General features: G+C 33.6%; 1 protein-coding gene across 9 annotated transcripts in view; it reads left to right on the top strand.

The window, feature by feature from the left end:
• Positions 1-18,036, top strand: part of TRIQK (triple QxxK/R motif containing) — a 70,160-nt gene that overhangs the window by 40,583 nt on the left and 11,541 nt on the right. For 5 of the 9 annotated variants that reach the window (XM_025394797.1, XM_025394802.1, XM_025394800.1 and 2 more), the window contains one exon: positions 3,757-3,835. In XM_025394797.1, the coding sequence (XP_025250582.1) occupies positions 3,775-3,835 (61 nt within the window). In that variant the 5' untranslated portion in view covers positions 3,757-3,774. Of the gene's footprint in view, positions 1-3,753; positions 3,836-18,036 lie in introns of all 9 variants that reach the window. The other 4 variants (XM_025394801.1, XM_025394796.1, XM_025394798.1 and 1 more) reach the window with 1 other exon arrangement.

Below are 18,036 nucleotides of genomic sequence, written 5' to 3'. Positions count from 1 at the left end.
AGTAAACACTGTGCAATTTCTTTCCTAGACCTAATTCTCATGTCCACTTTCTGTGCTTCAGAACTCCTAGGCTTCTCTTTTTCTACTCAATAGTGTCTACTTTGAAGTAGTCTGAAATAATAGGCTCAGGTGAGACAGTAAAAACCCCTAATCTGCTATTTGTCTCTCTCTCTCTTTTCTTTTTTATAAGCTGATATGTTTTAATGGGTCTTTGTTCTTCAAAGCCTATTTTCATTTTTTTTTTTCCTGTTGGTTCTCAGAAGAATGTGGCTTTTCCAACATTTTTAGCCCCAAATTACTGGACTTTCTATTCTCTCTATTTTTGCTTGTGACATGACCAGTTCTTGTCTGACTTCATCTTCATCTTGTAATGCCGTACTGGAAGGAATGAGGAACAACTTCCAGGCACCAGTTTGAAGAATACTTATGACTGTAACATTCATATTCTATAAATAATGACATATTATAATTGAGGCTAGGAAGTATAGTCTGTGCTAGGAAGAAAAGGAGGATATGAGTGATCAGGTTGTACTCTCTGCTGCAATATTTAAATTCAATAAAAATCATAAAACTTACAGAGCAGAAATAAATTTTAATTCTGACAAAAATACAAAAAAAAAAAAACCCCAACAAAACAAAAACTTGTTTTTTTGAAAAGATGAGTAGAATTAACAAACCTTTGCTTGCCCGAGGAAGAAAAGGAGAAAACTCAAATAAAATGGGAAACAAAAAGAAACATTACAACTGATACCACAGAAATGCAAAAGATCATTAGCGACTACTATGAACAACTATATACCAACAAATTGCAAAATCTAGAAGAAAAGAATACTTTCCTTGGCATATAAAACCTACCAAAATAAAACATGACAGGACAGAATAGTTGAACAGACCAATAATGAATCATGAGTTTGAAGCAGTAATAAAACATCTTCCATCAGTGAAAAGCCCAGGACCTGATAGATTCATTGCTGACTTCTACCAAACAGTTAAAAAGAACTAATGTTGTTTCTACTGAAACTATTCCAAAAAATTGAAGAGGAGGGAATACTTCCAAACTCATTTTACAAGGCTGGCATTACTCTGATACCAAACCAGACAAGAATACAATTTGAAAAAGGGGAATACTACAAGGTAATATCCCTGATGGACATAGATGTAAAAATTTCAACAAAATACTAGAAACCAAATTCAGCAACATGTTAAAAAGATAATGCATTATGATCAAGTGAGACCACCCCAGTGATGCAGGGATGGTTCAACATTCACATATCAATAAACATGATGTATCACAACAACAGAGTTAAGAATAAACACCATATGATCATTTCAGTAGATGCTGAAAAAGTATTCAATGAAATTTAACATTCCTTCATGATAAAATTAATATTTTAAAAATTTCTCTACTACCCAAAGTGATCTACCGATTTAATGCAATCTCTATCAAAATACCAATGACATTCTCCACAAAAATCCTACAGAACAATCCTAAAATTCACATGGAACCGTGCAAGCTCTCCAATAGCTAAAGCATTTCTGAGCAAAAAGAACAAAGCCAGAGCATCACACTATCTGATTTCAAATTATACTACAAATTTATAGTAATGAAACAATTGGGTACTGGCCTAAAAACAGACACATAGACCAGTGGAACAGAACCGAGAACCCAGAACTAAATTAACACACTTAGAGTCTACTCATTTTTTGTAAGAGTATGAAGAAGTTACAATGGGGGAAAGGAGGATTGTCTCTTTAATAAATTATCCTGGGAAAACTGGATATCTATATGCAGAAGAATGAAAGTAGATTCTCTATCTTTCATCATATACAAAAATCAACTCAGATGGATTAAAGACTTAAATGTAAGACATAAAACTATGAAACAACTAGAAAAAAACATTGAGAAAATACTTCAGGACATTGGTCTAGCAAAAATTTGGGGGGTAAGATCTGAGAAGCCCAGACAACAAAGTAAAAAGTAGACACATAGGATTACATCAAGCTAGAAAGCTTCACAGCAAAGAAAAAAATCGATAAAGTGAAGAGACAGCTTGCAAAATGTGAGAAAGTTTTTGTAAAATATTCATCGGACAAAGAATTAATACCCAAAATATATAACAAGCTCAAACAACTCAATGGCAAAACACAATTCAATTAAAAATGGGCAAAAGATCTGAATAGACGTTTCTCAAAAGAAGATACAAATGGCCAACAAGTGTATGAAAAACATTCTCAACATCACTAATCATTAGGGAAATCCAAATTGAAAGCACAGAGAGATATCATCTCATCCTAGTTATGTGGCTACTATCAGAAAGACAAAAAATAACAAGTGTTGGTGGGGATGTGAAGAAAAAAGGGAATGGTCATACACTGTGGGTGAAGATGTAAATTGGTACACCATTATAGAAAACAATATGGAGGTTCCTCAATAAACTAAAAATAAACTACCATATGATCCAGGTATCTTACTCCTGAGTATATATCCAAAAGAAAGGAAATCAGTATGTGGAAGACATATCTGAACTCTCACGTTTATTGCAGCATTATTCACAATAACCAAGATATGGAAGCAACCTTGGCATCCATCAATAGATGAATGCATAGCAAAAATGTGGTCTCTATACACAATGGAATATTATTCAGCCATAAAAATGAAACTCTGCCATTTGCAGCAACATGGATGGAACTGAAGGTCATTATGTTAAGAGAAATAAGCCACGCACAGAAAGACAAATATTGGGTGTTCTCACTCATTTGTGAGAGCTGAAAAAGTAGATCTCATGGAGGTAGACAGTAGAATAGTGGCTACCAGAGGCAGGGATGGGAAGTGGGTAGAAGGGTAGAGAAGTTGGTTAAGGGATACAAAAATACAGTTAGATAGAAGGAATAATTTCTAGTATTCAGTAGTACAGTAGGAAAATTATGATTAACAATAATTTATTATATATTTCTGAATACCTAGAATAGAAGATTTGTTTTGCTCCCAACACAAAGAACATGTAAATGAGGTGATGGATATCCCAATTTTTCTGAATTGGTCATTACTCATTGTATACAGGTATCAAAATATTACGTATATCCCCCTAAAATATGTACAACTATTGTATATCAATAAAAACATGTTGAAGATTAAATCGAACAGTGCATATAATGTAATAAGCATGAAAATGTTAAGAAATGATAGTAGTTTTTATTGTTTACATTAAGAGGGGCAGAACTAGAACTGAAATTCATTTACTTTGGTTGTATATGTCATGCTTTTAAAAATAACATACAAAATACTTGAGATTCAAACTTTAGCCTTAGTTTTAATGTAACATAGTAAGTATATATATCCAAAATAGATATACTTGGAAATAAACATGTTGCCAAAAGCATGCCAAAATCCCCAACCTATCTAAGTAAATGCTACGTGATTTTCATATTTACAGATATGTTATCTAACAATGTGGTTTAATTGAGCACTGATAGTACTTGATAAGATGAATGTTACCAAAAACAAATGATTGAGAAATTTAATTGCCAGCAATTGTATCGTTGATGATTTATATAAAAGAATTTTATTTTCTTTATGAATATTTAAAGGAAATAAGTCAAAGGTATTTGTACCCATTGCTTTAAAAATGAATTTTATAGAATAAACTTTTTAAGAATTTTTTTATAAAATAAATTTATTTATAAAATAAATTTTATAGAATTTTATAGATACTCTTTTTCAAAAAAATTTCATTATAATTATTTTCTTTTCAGCAGGCATTTTGGAGATCAAAGATGGGTAGAAAAGATGCTTCTACTATAAAACTTCCTGTTGATCAGTACAGAAAACAAATTGGTAAGCAATGAATTATCTTTGATACACTCCTATGAATTAAGATAAAAACACAATTATGCATATTAAGAAAATACATTTTCTCTAATACATATGATACACAGAAATATATGAGTGAAGAAGGACTTTATAGAGTTTTATGGAAGCAAAATTAAATGCAGTCCTGCTTACCAGTAAAGATATGAACTTCATGTATTTATGATTTTTCAGTGCTCTTATAATTTTAATTTAATAAAACAAAAAATAAATATTCTTTAGGCTGAATGCTTTTATATAATTAGCATTTTTGATTTTATAGTCCATTAAATCATTCCTTTGTATATATATTATAACTTTTAATTCTGTTGACTCTTATTGGCAATAATTTGATAACTTCAAAATTCTGTAAAATGTGCTAAATAAGGTAGAACAAATGTCCTTTTATATGGAAACCTGAATTCAGAAAAAAAGAAAGAGAATTCTCCAGAGGTCATATGTGAAAGAAGGATGAAGGAAGACTGGAAATAAGGATTTGTAGATGGAACTGAGACTCCCAAATATACTTGGACCCTCAAAGAGATACTACCTTAGTAGAATGGTGGACTAGTAAAGCTCACTTAGCACAGGAAGATCACAGGAAGCTTACCTATTTTAAATTAGGCTCTAGGTGCAGGATTTTCTTTTCAAGGATACATGGAGTATTTCTAAAAAATTACCTACCTGCATACTAAGTCACAAAGAAAGTATCCAAGTTATAAAGAATCTATATCCTATAACTCATTTTTTAATCAAATGTAGTAAATTAGAAATTAGTTAGAAGCAAAAAGGTAACTTCCCCTTCTTCACCCAACCCTCTCCTTTAGTGCACTTTTTTTCCATCTCTACCATTGCTTCGGAAATACAAAATAAATAAAAAAAAATAACTCTTCTAAATAACTAAAGGATAAACAAAGAAGTTACAATCGAAGTCAGAAAATAGAGATAATTGGTATCAAAATATAGTATATATCTATTTCATAAATAAGACATAAAAAAGTATACTCCATAAAGAAAAATATATTTCTGAAGAACAAAAGACATGCAAACAAATAAAAAATATTTGGAATACATATAGCCAATTAAGAATTTTTATAGCACATATTTAAGGTGTACAACATGACCTTTTGCTGTATACACACACATACACATACATACACATACACACACACAGTAGATGATTACTACAGTCAAACCAATTAAAATATGCATCATCTCACATAGTACCTTTTCTGTGTGTGGTGAGCCCTAAAATCTACTCTCAGCAATTATCAGTGTACAATACAATATTATTAACTGTAGTTTTCATGTGATATATCAGATCTATAGTTTATGCATCCTACATAATTGCAACTTTATACCCTTGACCTATATCTCTGCTTTTCCCCTTCCCTCAAACTCTGGTAACCACTATTCCACTTTCTTTTTCTAGATATTTGACATCTGTTTTTTAAGATTGAAAAGATAAGAGAGATCATGCAGTAATTTTCTTTCTTTGTCTGGCCTAATTCACTTATGAAATTTCTGTTTAGAGTTCTTTTTGTTTTATATTAATATTGGTAAAATACCTTTATTTTGTTAAGTATTCTGGTATTTTTCTTACGCCTTAATTTTAATCTATAAATTAATGATATAATTGATTTTTAAATATAGCTGGAGAATCTTTGTTTTCAAGCAAGCAAATTTCATTCTATATAATTTAATATGAATGAAAAATCTTGATATATTTTCACATTTTTATTTATATTTTTCATTTGTAGTGATTTTTCCTTTGCTAATCTCCACTCTAACCTTTTTTCTTGAAACTTTTTGACTGTGTTTTCTTTTTCACTCTTTAAATTTTCAACATTTTCCATTCCTTTTTTTCTTTTCTTTCCCTTTTTTGGGAAAGGGAGAGGAGAGTCTAAAGTTTTCATAGTTGACTTAATAAAGTATATTAAAATCCTTATTTAACCTAGACAATAAGGATTTTTAAACTTCTAAATGTGATTACTTTCTCCTATCTTTCACATATGATTTTTTTATTACACTTACTAGAATTTAAATATTCTTGAAGACAGAAGCTCCATCTGATTTTTTTTGGCTTCTCTAATGATGTTCAGAGAAGGTACTTAATAAATATTTAAATAATCAATAAAGCAACTGTCCTAATTCTTAGTTGATTACAATTTTATATGCCCTTTGTTTAACCTAAACTGTTTACATTAATTTAAGTATTTTATCATTTTTCTTGAAATAGTAAGCAGTATGTTTAACTAAATTGAATATTTACTGGAATATGTTGTTCAATTTCTCTTAATTTTGCATTTTAGATTCCTGTTATTCTTTTTGTTGTTTGTCTTTCTTTTACTTCTCTACATCCCCATGGGTACCTTGCATATAACCACTTCTTAAATGTTTGTGGACTTTTTTTGTGTACTAATTGCAAACTCAAGATTGATATTATTTGTAACATCTTCTATTTAACTATAATTCCCCTCCATGTATAACTTGTTGCTTGGTTAGCATTTTTAATATGAATTTTCTTGGAAATTAATTTATATTTTCTGAGCAACTTGGTTTATCTGTAGCAGCTCTAAGCTTAGTGCTTGTTTCTTAGTACTTAATGTGGTGTTAAATGATGATATGTTTTCTGTAATGGTAATGTATGATAAGCTGTTATGTCCAAGCATTGAAAAATTATCATTGGTTTGAACTGTTTCTATAACGAAATTAAAATGAAAATTTTGCACGAGATTTTTATTTTCAATGATGAATTTACCAGCCTGCTCTCTATATTCTGGATATCTCCAAATGATTTTGAGAAAAGTTTTACTTTTTGCGTGGTTTGCTTTTGTAGATAATACTTGCTTTTTTTCTTTAAGAAAATTGTCATCCTTTGCATGATTTATGAAATGTAAAGGTACATTATGCTGATGGTAATCTACTGGATTATTTCTGGCTTTGTAGTTATTTTCATTTTATCAATTGGATTGGTTAATGTTTTACTTAGTTATTTTCCTGTGAGCATTTGTAATTTTATTCATCTTGAAGGTATTAAAATGCAGGCCATTTGTTTACTGACATATTTACTAAAGTTTTTTAACAAGATTCCATACAAAAGACTATTGACTCCCAGTTTTGTAATGAGTCTTCTTTAGATATTTGTAGTTTGCAATACAGTAACTAAAAATTGTGTTCATATGGCAGTCGCAAATTTACTTTATATAACAAATTGTATTACTCTTATATGTAATTTAGGTAATACAAGAAAAGTAAGATTCCAAGTAGTGTATTGCTTTTTGACGAAGGGAGGAGGGATTTGAAGCACTTCATGAGATTTTTTCTAAAAATGTTGAAGGAAATATAAAAGTCTTCATTGCTGATTACCAAATATTATTTGCCAGTATTTTTGGCATGCTGTAAATAACTCATCTTCCAATAATTCATTTGAGTAATTAAATTTAGATTGCAAATTTTTCTTTTCAAATATTTTGACTCTTATCTCTCCGCTTTTCTATTGTATCTTAATTGGTGTGGTCTACATAAATGGACAATAAATTATATATCTTTGTTATAGAGATCAGACAGTGAATAGAACTTGGTATTCATCCCAGACAGAATTATGATTGAATGTATTTGCAAGATTAAAGCACTGAATTTACTTTTTTCTAATTAAAGGCAATTAAAGATTTCTAGACACAAATAAAAGACAATGAATTGAGGAATAAGTGCAGGAGCAAGTCCATTTGCAGGTGAAAAGATGTGCCTTTGAAGCAGAACCAGCTGTATTTTCATTGAAAGAATAACAGTTTAGGAAGCTTTTCTGCATGTGCTTGCTTGATAGCATAATGTACTCATAAGCAGCTTATGCAGTATTCAGAAAATAACAGTGCATTAATTTTTAAAGCAGCAAAGGCAGAGGAAGAGCAGTACTGCCACATGATGATAATGAGTGTGGCTAGTGTAAAGTCGACTGTTGAGAAAGAAAGAAACAGTGAGCTTCTAGAAAATGAACATTTATAAAACAATAACCAGATATTCACGTGATAATGAGCTTGAGCAGCAATATCAACAAAGGGCAAAGATATAGTCTTATTTCTGGGCAAGGGTAAGGAATTGAACAGCAAAAAGCCAAAAGCAGTAAAGTAATCTATTTTTTTTTTAAAATTAAACTAAGGACGCTCCCATGAAAAACCATGTCATAGTTAAAATGATTGCTTTAAATATGAAATAATGTCTGGCATAGATAACTTTTTAGAACATACGAATGACTGTATCCATCCCTAAAATAGTATAATATGAGGAATGGTAAATGATAACTATAAGGTATTTAAACAGTTATTATTTTTATTAAATGTTTTTATATCTATCAATATTAATAAATGTTTTCGTAGATCTCTTTGTATGCACTTAAATGTGTGTGTGTGTGTGTGTGTGTGTGTGTGTTTTTTACAGGGACAGCACTAATGCCAGAGTTTAACATGTTTTATTCTTAGTGAATATATAAGCAAAGGAACTTTTAACACAGATGATATTTACTAATTAGAAATTATAACTTAAAATGGCTTTTAAAGTATTTTGTTTAAACTGCTGACACTACAGATTGTCTGCATAGTATATGCAGGTAAAAATTGTGAATTTCTGTGCTACCATCTTTGCTATCAAAAACTCCAGAAATAATTTGAAAATTCTTTTATATTAATGTTTATTTTTTAATGACGACTTTCCTTTTAGTTAATACTCATAATCCCTGTTTAAGACTTGAAGCAGGAAATTCTGTTGATTATGTACCTTGAGTTTTCAAGTGTATATTTTTAAACCATATTTAACAGGAGGACACAGAGAAGAACTAGTTTGGTTTGTTAAATTTGCTTGAATTGGTGGCTATACACACGTTGTTAAGTGAATGTTAGTCTTATGTAATTGGAAGAAACCATTCACAAAGGTAATCTTTTAGGGCCTGAGAACGATGTTTAAAATGATCCCAGGCTGAAGTATCTATTCCACTTTCATCTTAGTTTTATAGGATGTGAGCCACAGATGGAAATAGCCATGATTCCAGAGAAAAACAAGAAATAGAAATGATGGTAGAAAGAGAAAGTCCTTCAGTGTCAAAATTTCAACTTATGTCAATCCCTACACAAATTTTCCTTTTCCCTTGTCTTTTGGAATCAATCAATCAATCTCAATCTCTTTCTCTCCCATTTTCAAGTTACTTCAAGATGGATTTCTGTCATTTACAATGAAAATAATTCTGAAAATGATCTAAGGATGTCTCCAGCATCCTCCACAGCTACCCAAACATACATCCCAAACAAGCTTGAGCTGCTGTTCACTAAGTCCAGGATTTTTTTTGCTGTTGTTCTTTTTGAGGCGGAGTCTCGCTCTGTCTCCCAGGCTGGAGTGCAGTGTCCCCATCTCGGCGCCTGCCACCACGCTCGGCTAATTTTTTTTTTTTTTTAATTTTTAGTAGAGATGGGGTTTCACCGTGTTAGTAGTCTTCCTTTTATTATGTTGTGATTTGGCCTAAAGGAAGAGGAAGAAGTGTTTTTAAAATTTTGATAATGGTGACTTTACAGGGAAATTGGTTGTATGGGGAAGATGAGTGTTACATTCTAGGAGCAAGCAAAGAAATACAGGTTCAGGCTATCATCCTCAATTCTCTAGTTGGTCATAATAGTTGTAACTCATGACTTCCCTTCAGTATTCATTTTAGATATTCTTAGTTTGAATCTCAGTTCAAGAATCTTAGTTTGCTGAGGGTCTTTGCCTTTAAAAATTTTTAAATGGTATTAAATTTTATGATTGGTTGAAGTCATACTTGAGTTGTCCCAGGAATTTCCTTACCTCTTCCCATATTCCTTTTGGCATGTGCTATGTATTAACAAACCATTTCAACGGATCTTGATAATCAGCACAAATTACCTCAGCCAACACTATGATTGCGCATTTTACTAGTTTGCGCACAGGTATGTAGAATTCAGACTGCCTAGGTGGCTGGCTCAGCTTTCAATTCAGGAGAACTAGCATTGTATCTTTTCTTAGGTTACCTCTGTTTCCAGATAAACCGAACAAAATATACTACTCAAACTTTGGCCACTGGGACCATTTCCCTTTTTCGTTGTCCTTTGGGTCCATCTTCAATGATTGCTCTAATACCATAGCAGTCTATTTCTAGCTGGTGTGAGAATATGATAAAGGTCTATCTACAAACGTTTTTAATGTTAAAATTGTGTACCTAATCTTGTAGTTTATTGAACTAGATAACCTCCAGTTCATGACTGGTAGCTCAGGCCAGATGATTCCTGAGTCTCATGACAAGGTAGTCAGTTCTCCATCCTTTTGGTAGCAATCCAGGAGTTGTTTCTTAGCAGCTGCTACTTGCCGAAGGGGGTATGGCACTGTTCCAAAAGCCTAGAGACTGACACTTTTCTTTTATTCGGACCTGCTGAAGGGTAGCTTCTGTGTCTCAGTTAGCTAACAGTACTTCAGATTCCACTGATTCTACTATGTCATAGACTCCAAGAGATGGAGTATCTGTCACAGCAATCTACTGGAGAGCCTTTTATTGTTCCATGCTCTACTTAACTCTAGGAGCTTTTCAGGTCTCCTACATAGATAAAATAGCTACTATAGGTTTAAAAAACAAGAACATGAACAACCATGTATCCATCATCCAAGTTAAACATTGAAAATACACCAATAGCTGAGAAGCCTTTTATGTACTCCATCGTAATTGCAATGCCCTCCATCTTTCCGAGAGATAACCACAATATTAATTTTGTATTAATTATCTTTAAGTACTTTCCACTTAAATTTGTGCCAGAAATCTATAATTTAGTTTTGTCAGTTTATATAGATGATCTTTATATAAATGAAATCATGTTGTATATATTGTTACAAAATTTGCTTTTACTGAATATCATGTTTTAGATTTTTATTCTTGTTGATGGCTGTCGATATAGTTCATTCATTTTCTATGCTTTATGGTATTCCATTGTTTCTATATGCTGGTATTTTTCTTCCAGTCTCCAGGTTTTGGACAGTTATCGATTATTCTTGTTTTTTTTCCTATGAATGCTGTTATGAACAATGCTTCTATGAATATTTTTAGACATGTCTGTTCATCGGTTTACATGTACAAGTTTCCCTGCAACATATACCTAGTAGAAGAGTGTTGTATCATAAGTATGGATGTGTGACATAATCAAGTAATGTGAGTGTTGTTTTTGTTTTTTTAAGAAGTTGAGCCTATGCACCATGCTTGCTGGTGATGGTAATGGTAAATAGGGTGTGGCAAGTTAATCTTTAATTCTGGGAGACAATTCCAACATGCAGACCTCCATAAATTAGATTTAGGTAGCAAACCTCTTTTAAAAGAATGTTTATTGTTGTCTCTCTTATGTATATATCTGAATGAGGTGTCTCAGACACTTTCCAAGGCTTCTCCAAGACTTATATCATATCATTGTCATTGTGATATACTGTGTGGTTGTGAAGCAGTTAAAATCTCTGTGAATCATGTTTTTAACACTGAGATGTGGAGTTTACCTACTCCTGCAGTAGGACTGTAAGTATACTGCTGTCCTTTCCAGTAAGGACAGACAGCCTCTTGCAGTATCTGTGATCAGGTCTGAGAAAAATGCATTGGCTTGGTTAGTTAATTAACTAGTTATTGCCATGTGCTAGGGACTTTTTCATTCTGGTACAGTAAGAAAATTCTACTATAATTTTAAATTTTCAGTAGTACTCAGTTGGTTTCCATGATATAATGAATCACAGTGAGGAAATAAACAGGCAAGTGAAAATAATCAGTGTGACTGCATATATAAAGTTTTTCATCATATAGTCAACCTCTGACATTTCCCCAGGAGTATACATTTCCTTTTCTTTTTTAGTAAAGAAAGGGAGTAATAGTTCTACCTCATACTCACTAACAAAATAGCTGTTAGATCACATATTGGGGAGCCAAGCTGGAGATCCTGTCTATTTCCATTATCATTTGAGCCCATGTATTCAAAAATTGGGAAATGAACACAGGGTCTGTTCTGGATCACTGAGTCTGCCATTAGGAATTTTTAAATAAACTGATCTGTTAAACTCCTTCTGGGAATTAGTGGTCTTTGGATCTTTGCACTTTGATATTTCCAATATTGAAATTGTTTCTATCATCTACCCACATGGCTTCTTTCCTAACTCCATTCGAGTATAAGCTCAAATGAAATCTTATTAAGGAGTATTTCTTTGACTGCCATATCTAAAACAATACATATCTTGCTATCATTGTCTGCCCGTTGACAAGTGTATTCTTTTTAGTGCTTTTTATCACCTGATAAATTGAACAATTTTTGTTTGTTTATTATTTGTCTTTTACACAAGGGTTGGATTAACAGGCACTTGACCTGTTTCATTTACACATTAGTTATCAACCTGAACGTAATACTCATTTCTGTGCTTTGTTTTGGTCACACACTATTGGGAAAAAATTATTGATAGAAATAAATAGTTAAATATGATAGGTATCTTAGTATAGATCAAGCAATTTCAGGATACTCTTCAATTAAACTGATCACAACATGAGAAGAGCAATAGGAAATTTTATTCTGCAACAGAATCACAGGCACATAGAGCCTGCAGTTTTTATTATTAATATAAAATGTCAGCAACCAGGGTATAATAATCCTCCTAACTATGCATGTACCTTTCACTTTTTATAGCAAAACTATTAGGCTATAATAAGAATATGCATCAAGCAGAGACACCAATATCTTGCCTGGCATTTAATTATCAAAAACATCTATGCTACAATAGTATATTCACTTATATAATTCTTTATATGTAGACATTTAAGTGCTTGAATTATTTTAAAAAATCTACTGTCTGGATAAAACTTCCATAACAATGACAAATGTTGAAGCTACTCTTAAATGAGCACAGCAAAGTCAAATGATATAAATAATAATTAGGAAAACCAACACTAAAAATGAATGCACTTCTTATTTCCATTACATTAAAATGTGAAATGTATTGGATTACTAAAGTTTTTAAAATGTTAAAATTTTGAACATAATTTAGAATATATTTAAAAATAGGAAATTGAATAAAAATTGATTTGAGTTAGTCTGGAAAGTTAGGTATATATTTTATAATTTCTAGGGCAACCATTAAAACATTGATCTAGAGTCAAAATCACAATACATAATTTAAATGGAATGCTAAAAAGTGTTCAAGTAATCCAGAAAGAAGGTAAATGAAAGAGCAACAAAATCAAGGGAACAAAGAAAAACAAACAATAAAATGTTAGACCTTAATGAAAACATATCAATAGTTTTATTAAATGTGAACACCTAAATACACTAATTGAAGGACAGATTTTCACATTGAAATTGTATAAAATTACTTACATATAGGCTGTATATAAGAAATTAGCCTCATGAGCAAAATGGCTGAACAGAATCCTCTAGTGATCATTCCCCCCCAGGAAGACCAAACTGAACAACTATCCATACAAAAAAGCACCTTCATAAGAAGCAAAAAACAGGTGAACCGGTACCTGGCTTTAACATCATATTAAGGAAAGAGGCACTGAAGAGAATTTGAAAGACAATCTTGAGTCACCTACACCACCCCTTTCCCATACTTCACCATTGGCCATGTGGTGTTGAGAGGGAATCTGTGCATTTGCAGGAGGGAGAGTGCAGTGATTGTGGGAATTTGCATTGGAACTCAGTGCTGCCCTGTCACAGTGGAAAGCCACACAGGGAAGAACTTAGTGCCCACAGAGGGAGCATTTAGACTAGTCCTAGCCAGAGGCAAGTCTTCTATCCTGGTGGTACGAACCTGAGTTTTAGCAAGCCCCATCACCATGGACTAAAAGTCTCTGGGATCCTAGATAAATGTGAAAGGCAGTCTAGGCCACAAGGACTGCAATTCTTTGGCAAGTCCTCGTGTTGTGCTGGACTCAGAACCAGTGGACTTGGGGCACATGTCATCAGAGATGAAAAAGGAGGCATCACAAGTGATATTTCAGAAAAAAAAAAAAAAAGTAGAAGCTACTTTGGGTAACTGAATGCCAATAAATTAGTTAACCTAGAGGAAATGGATAAATTCCTAGACTCATACAACTCACTAAGATTGAACCATGAAGAAATCCAAAACCTGAATAGAACAATAACAAGTAATGAGATCAAAGCCATAATACATCTTTCAACAAGGAAAAGCCCAGAACCGGATGGCTTCATTGCTGGATTCTACCAAACATTTGAAGAGGAAATAATACCAATCCTACTCAAACTTCCAAACAATAGAGGAGAAAGGAATGCTTTCAAACTGATTTTACAAGGCCAGTATTACTGTAATACCAAAAGCAGACAAGAACACATTTAAAAAAGAAAACTACAGGCCAGTATCCCTGATGAACATTGATGCAAAAATCCTCAACCAAATTTTGGTAAACCAAAGTCCAACAACACATTAAAATATTATTCACCATGAGCAAGTGGGATTTATCCCAGGGGTGCAAGGATAATTGAACATACACAAATCAAACAATGTGATACATCATATCAACAGAATGAAGGACAAAAACTGTATAAACATTTCATTAATGGTGAAAAAGCATTTGATAAAAATTTAACATCTCTTCATGATAAAAAACCCCTCAAAAAAACTGGGGATAGAAAGAACGTACCTCAACCTAATAAAAACTGTATATGATAGAGCCACAGCTAGTATCATACGAATGGGGGAAAACTGAAAGCCCTTTCTCTAAGATCTGGAACAAGACAAGACTGCTCACTTTCCACTACTGTTATTCAACGTAGTACTGGAAGTCATAAATAGAGCAATCAGATAAAAGAAAGAAATAAAGGACATCCAAAATGGAAAGGAAGAAATCAAATTACCCTTGTTTGCATATGATATGGTCTTCTATTTGGAAAAAACAAAAGACTTTATGAGAAACTATTAAAACTAATAAGCAATTTCAGTATAGTTGCAAGAGTTGATTTTTGTACAAAATCAACATACAAAAATCAGCAGGATTTCCATATGCCAACAGCAAAGAGTCTGAAAAAAAAAAAATCGAGAAAGTAATCCCATTTGCAATAACTGCAAATAAAACAAAATACCTAGGAATAAACTTAAGCAAAGAAGCTAAATATTTCTATAATGAAAGCTATAAAACTATGATAAAAATTTGAAGAGAACACACACACAAAAAGGAAAAATATTCCATGTTTTTTTATTGGAAAAATCAGTATTGCTAAATTGTTTATATTACCCAAAGCAAACTACAAATTCAATGCAATCTCTATCAAAATGCCAATGAAATTCTTTACAGAAATGGAAAAAGTAATACTAACATATTAAACCAAAAAAGCCTCAGAATTGCCTAAGTCATCCTGAGCAAAAAGAACAAATCTGGAAGAATAATATTAACTGACTCCAGATTATACTGCAGAACTGTAGCAACCAAAACAGCATACTACTCTCATAAAACCAGACACATACACCAATGAAACAGAAGAGAGAACCCAGAAACAAATTATTCCATCACAGTGAGCTCATTTTTGACAAAGGTACTAGGAACATACATTAAGGAATGAACAGTCCTTTCAAACAATGGTGCTGTGGAAACTGGATATCTATATTCAGAACACAGAAACTAGAACTCTATCTTTTACCATATACAAAAATCAAATCAAAATGGATTAAAGACTGAAACCTCAAACTATGAAACTAGTAAAGGAAAACTCTCCAGGAAATTGGACTGGGTAAAGATTTCTTGAATCGTAGTTCACAAGCACAGACAACCAAACCAAAAATGGAGAAGTGGGATTACATCACATTAAAAAGCTTCTGCACAGCAAAGGAAACTGTCAATAAAGTGAAAAGGACAACCCACAGAATGGGAGAAAGTATTTGCAAACTATCTAACGAAGGATTAATAACTGGCATACATAAGGAGCTCAAACAACCCAATAGGACAAAGTTTAATAATCTGAGTTTTGAATGAGCAAAAGATCTGAATAGGCATTTCTCAAAAGGAGCATACAAATTGCAAACAGGTATATGAAAAGGTTCTCAAAATCGTTAATCATCAGAGAAATGCAAATCAAAAATACAATGAAATATCATCTCACCCCAGTTAAAATGGCTTTTATCCAAAAGGTGCAAGAACGAATGCTGGTGAGGATGTGGAGGAAAGGAAAACCTCATACACTGTTGGTGGGAATGTAAATTAGTGCAAGCACTATGGAAAACAGTTTGGAGGTTCCCCAAAAACCTAAAAACGGAGCTACCAGATGATCCAGCAACGCTATTGCTAGGTATATACCCAAAAGAAAGGAAATCCGGATACCAAAAAGTTCAAGACCAGCCTGGACAATATAGCAAAACGCCATCTCTACTAAAAATACAAAAATTAGCCAGGCGTGGTGGTGCATGCCTGTAATCCCAGCTACTTGGAGTCTGAGGCAGGAGAATTGCTTGAACCTGGGAGGCGGAGGTTGCAGTGAGCCAGGATCGCGCCATTGCACTCCAACCTGGGAGACAAGAGTGAAACAACATTTAAAAAAAAAAAAAGAAAAAAAATGCAATGTTGGCACAAGCATACCACAGATATTCCCATTCCAAAAGGGAGAAATAGTCAAGAAAAAAGGAGTAACAGATTCCAAGCAAGTCCAAAACCCAACAGGGAAAACGACATTAAATCTTAAAGCTGGACAATAATATCCTTTGACTCCATGTCCCACATCCTGGTCACACTGGGGCAGGCATTGGGCCCCCAGGGCCTCAGGCAACCCTCCCCATATGGCTTTACAGGGCTCAAAGACCTAGCAGCTCTCTGAGGTTGGAGTCTTTTGCCTGGTTCTTTCCAAGGCTGCAACTGCACACTGGTAGCTCTATAATACTTGAGTCTCTGAAGTGGCTTTTCTCCTGTGGCTTCACTAGGCATTGCCCTAGTCAGGGCTCTCTGCTGTGGCTTCATCCCTGCGACAAGTTTCTGCCTGGGCCCCCAGTCTGTCCAGAACATGTTTTGAAATCTAGTTGGAGGCCTCCATGCCCTCACAGCTCATGAAATCAGCAGGTCTGCAGAATCGGCACTACATGAACCCTGCTAAGACTTACCCCTTGTGCCTCCTGGAGCTGCAGCACAAGCTTCACCTGGGCCTGCTGAAGCCACAGCTGGCATGGCTGAGGGGTGCTGTGATGGAATGTGAGAAACAGAGTCCCCAGGCAACTCCAAGTAGCGAATACAGAGGTAGCCTGGAGGCCTCTATGGAGACCTTGCCCTTAAGATCTTCTGGACTCAGAGATCTCTGAAATGCCTTTGGGGGTCTTTCATTCTCCTGATGAATAGCACCTGGTCCTCTTCTCTCCCTAGTAATCTCTTTAGCAAAGGGTTGCTTGGTCATGCCTTTAGTATTCTCTCCTCAACACACTTTTTAAAAATTCTTTACATGGCCAGGCTGAGAGTTTTATATATCTTTCCCTTCTGTTTCTCTTTTAATTGTAAATTTTACCTCTTAATCATTTCTTTTTTTTTTGCACTGCTCACTATATGAGGTCAAAGGCAGTCATGCAACTCCTTCAGTATTTTGCTTAGAAATTTATTCTAGCAGATACTTTAGTCCATTGCTCATAAATTCTGTCTTCCATATGAAGTCTTTGACATGGAAGCAATTCAGCTATGTTCTTTGCCAATTTATAACAAGGATGGCCTTTACTCCACGTCCCAATATGATGTCCCCCATTTCCATCTGAGACCTCATCGAAATGGCCTTTACTTTTCATGTTTCTATGAATATTCTGATTATGACCACTTAAATAACCCCTAAGAAGATTCAGACTTTCCTTACAGCTCACCATTTCTTCTGAGCACCCCCAGAATCACATTTAATGCTTCCTTCATAGCAATACAGGGTTTTTCTCGCCTGCTCGTTCAAAGTCATCCAGCCCCCTCCCCATTGCACATTTCCAAAGCCACTTCCACATTTCCAGGTGTTTGTTATAGCAGCACCCCTACTTCTTGGTACCAGTTTTCTGTCTTAGTCCATTTGGTGCTGCTATAACAAAACCTCTGAAATTGGAAAATATATAAAGAACAGAGATTTATTTCTTACAATTGTGGAGACTGGGAAGTCTAAGCTTAAGGGGCCTGCATCTGGCAAGGGCCTTGTGAATGCACTACCCCATGGTGGAAA

This window comes from Theropithecus gelada, chromosome 8 (assembly GCF_003255815.1).
Source record: "Theropithecus gelada isolate Dixy chromosome 8, Tgel_1.0, whole genome shotgun sequence".
Lineage (NCBI taxonomy): Eukaryota > Metazoa > Chordata > Mammalia > Primates > Cercopithecidae > Theropithecus > Theropithecus gelada.
Note: the sequence above shows the minus strand (reverse complement) of the source record. Positions and strands in the feature narration are given on the sequence as shown.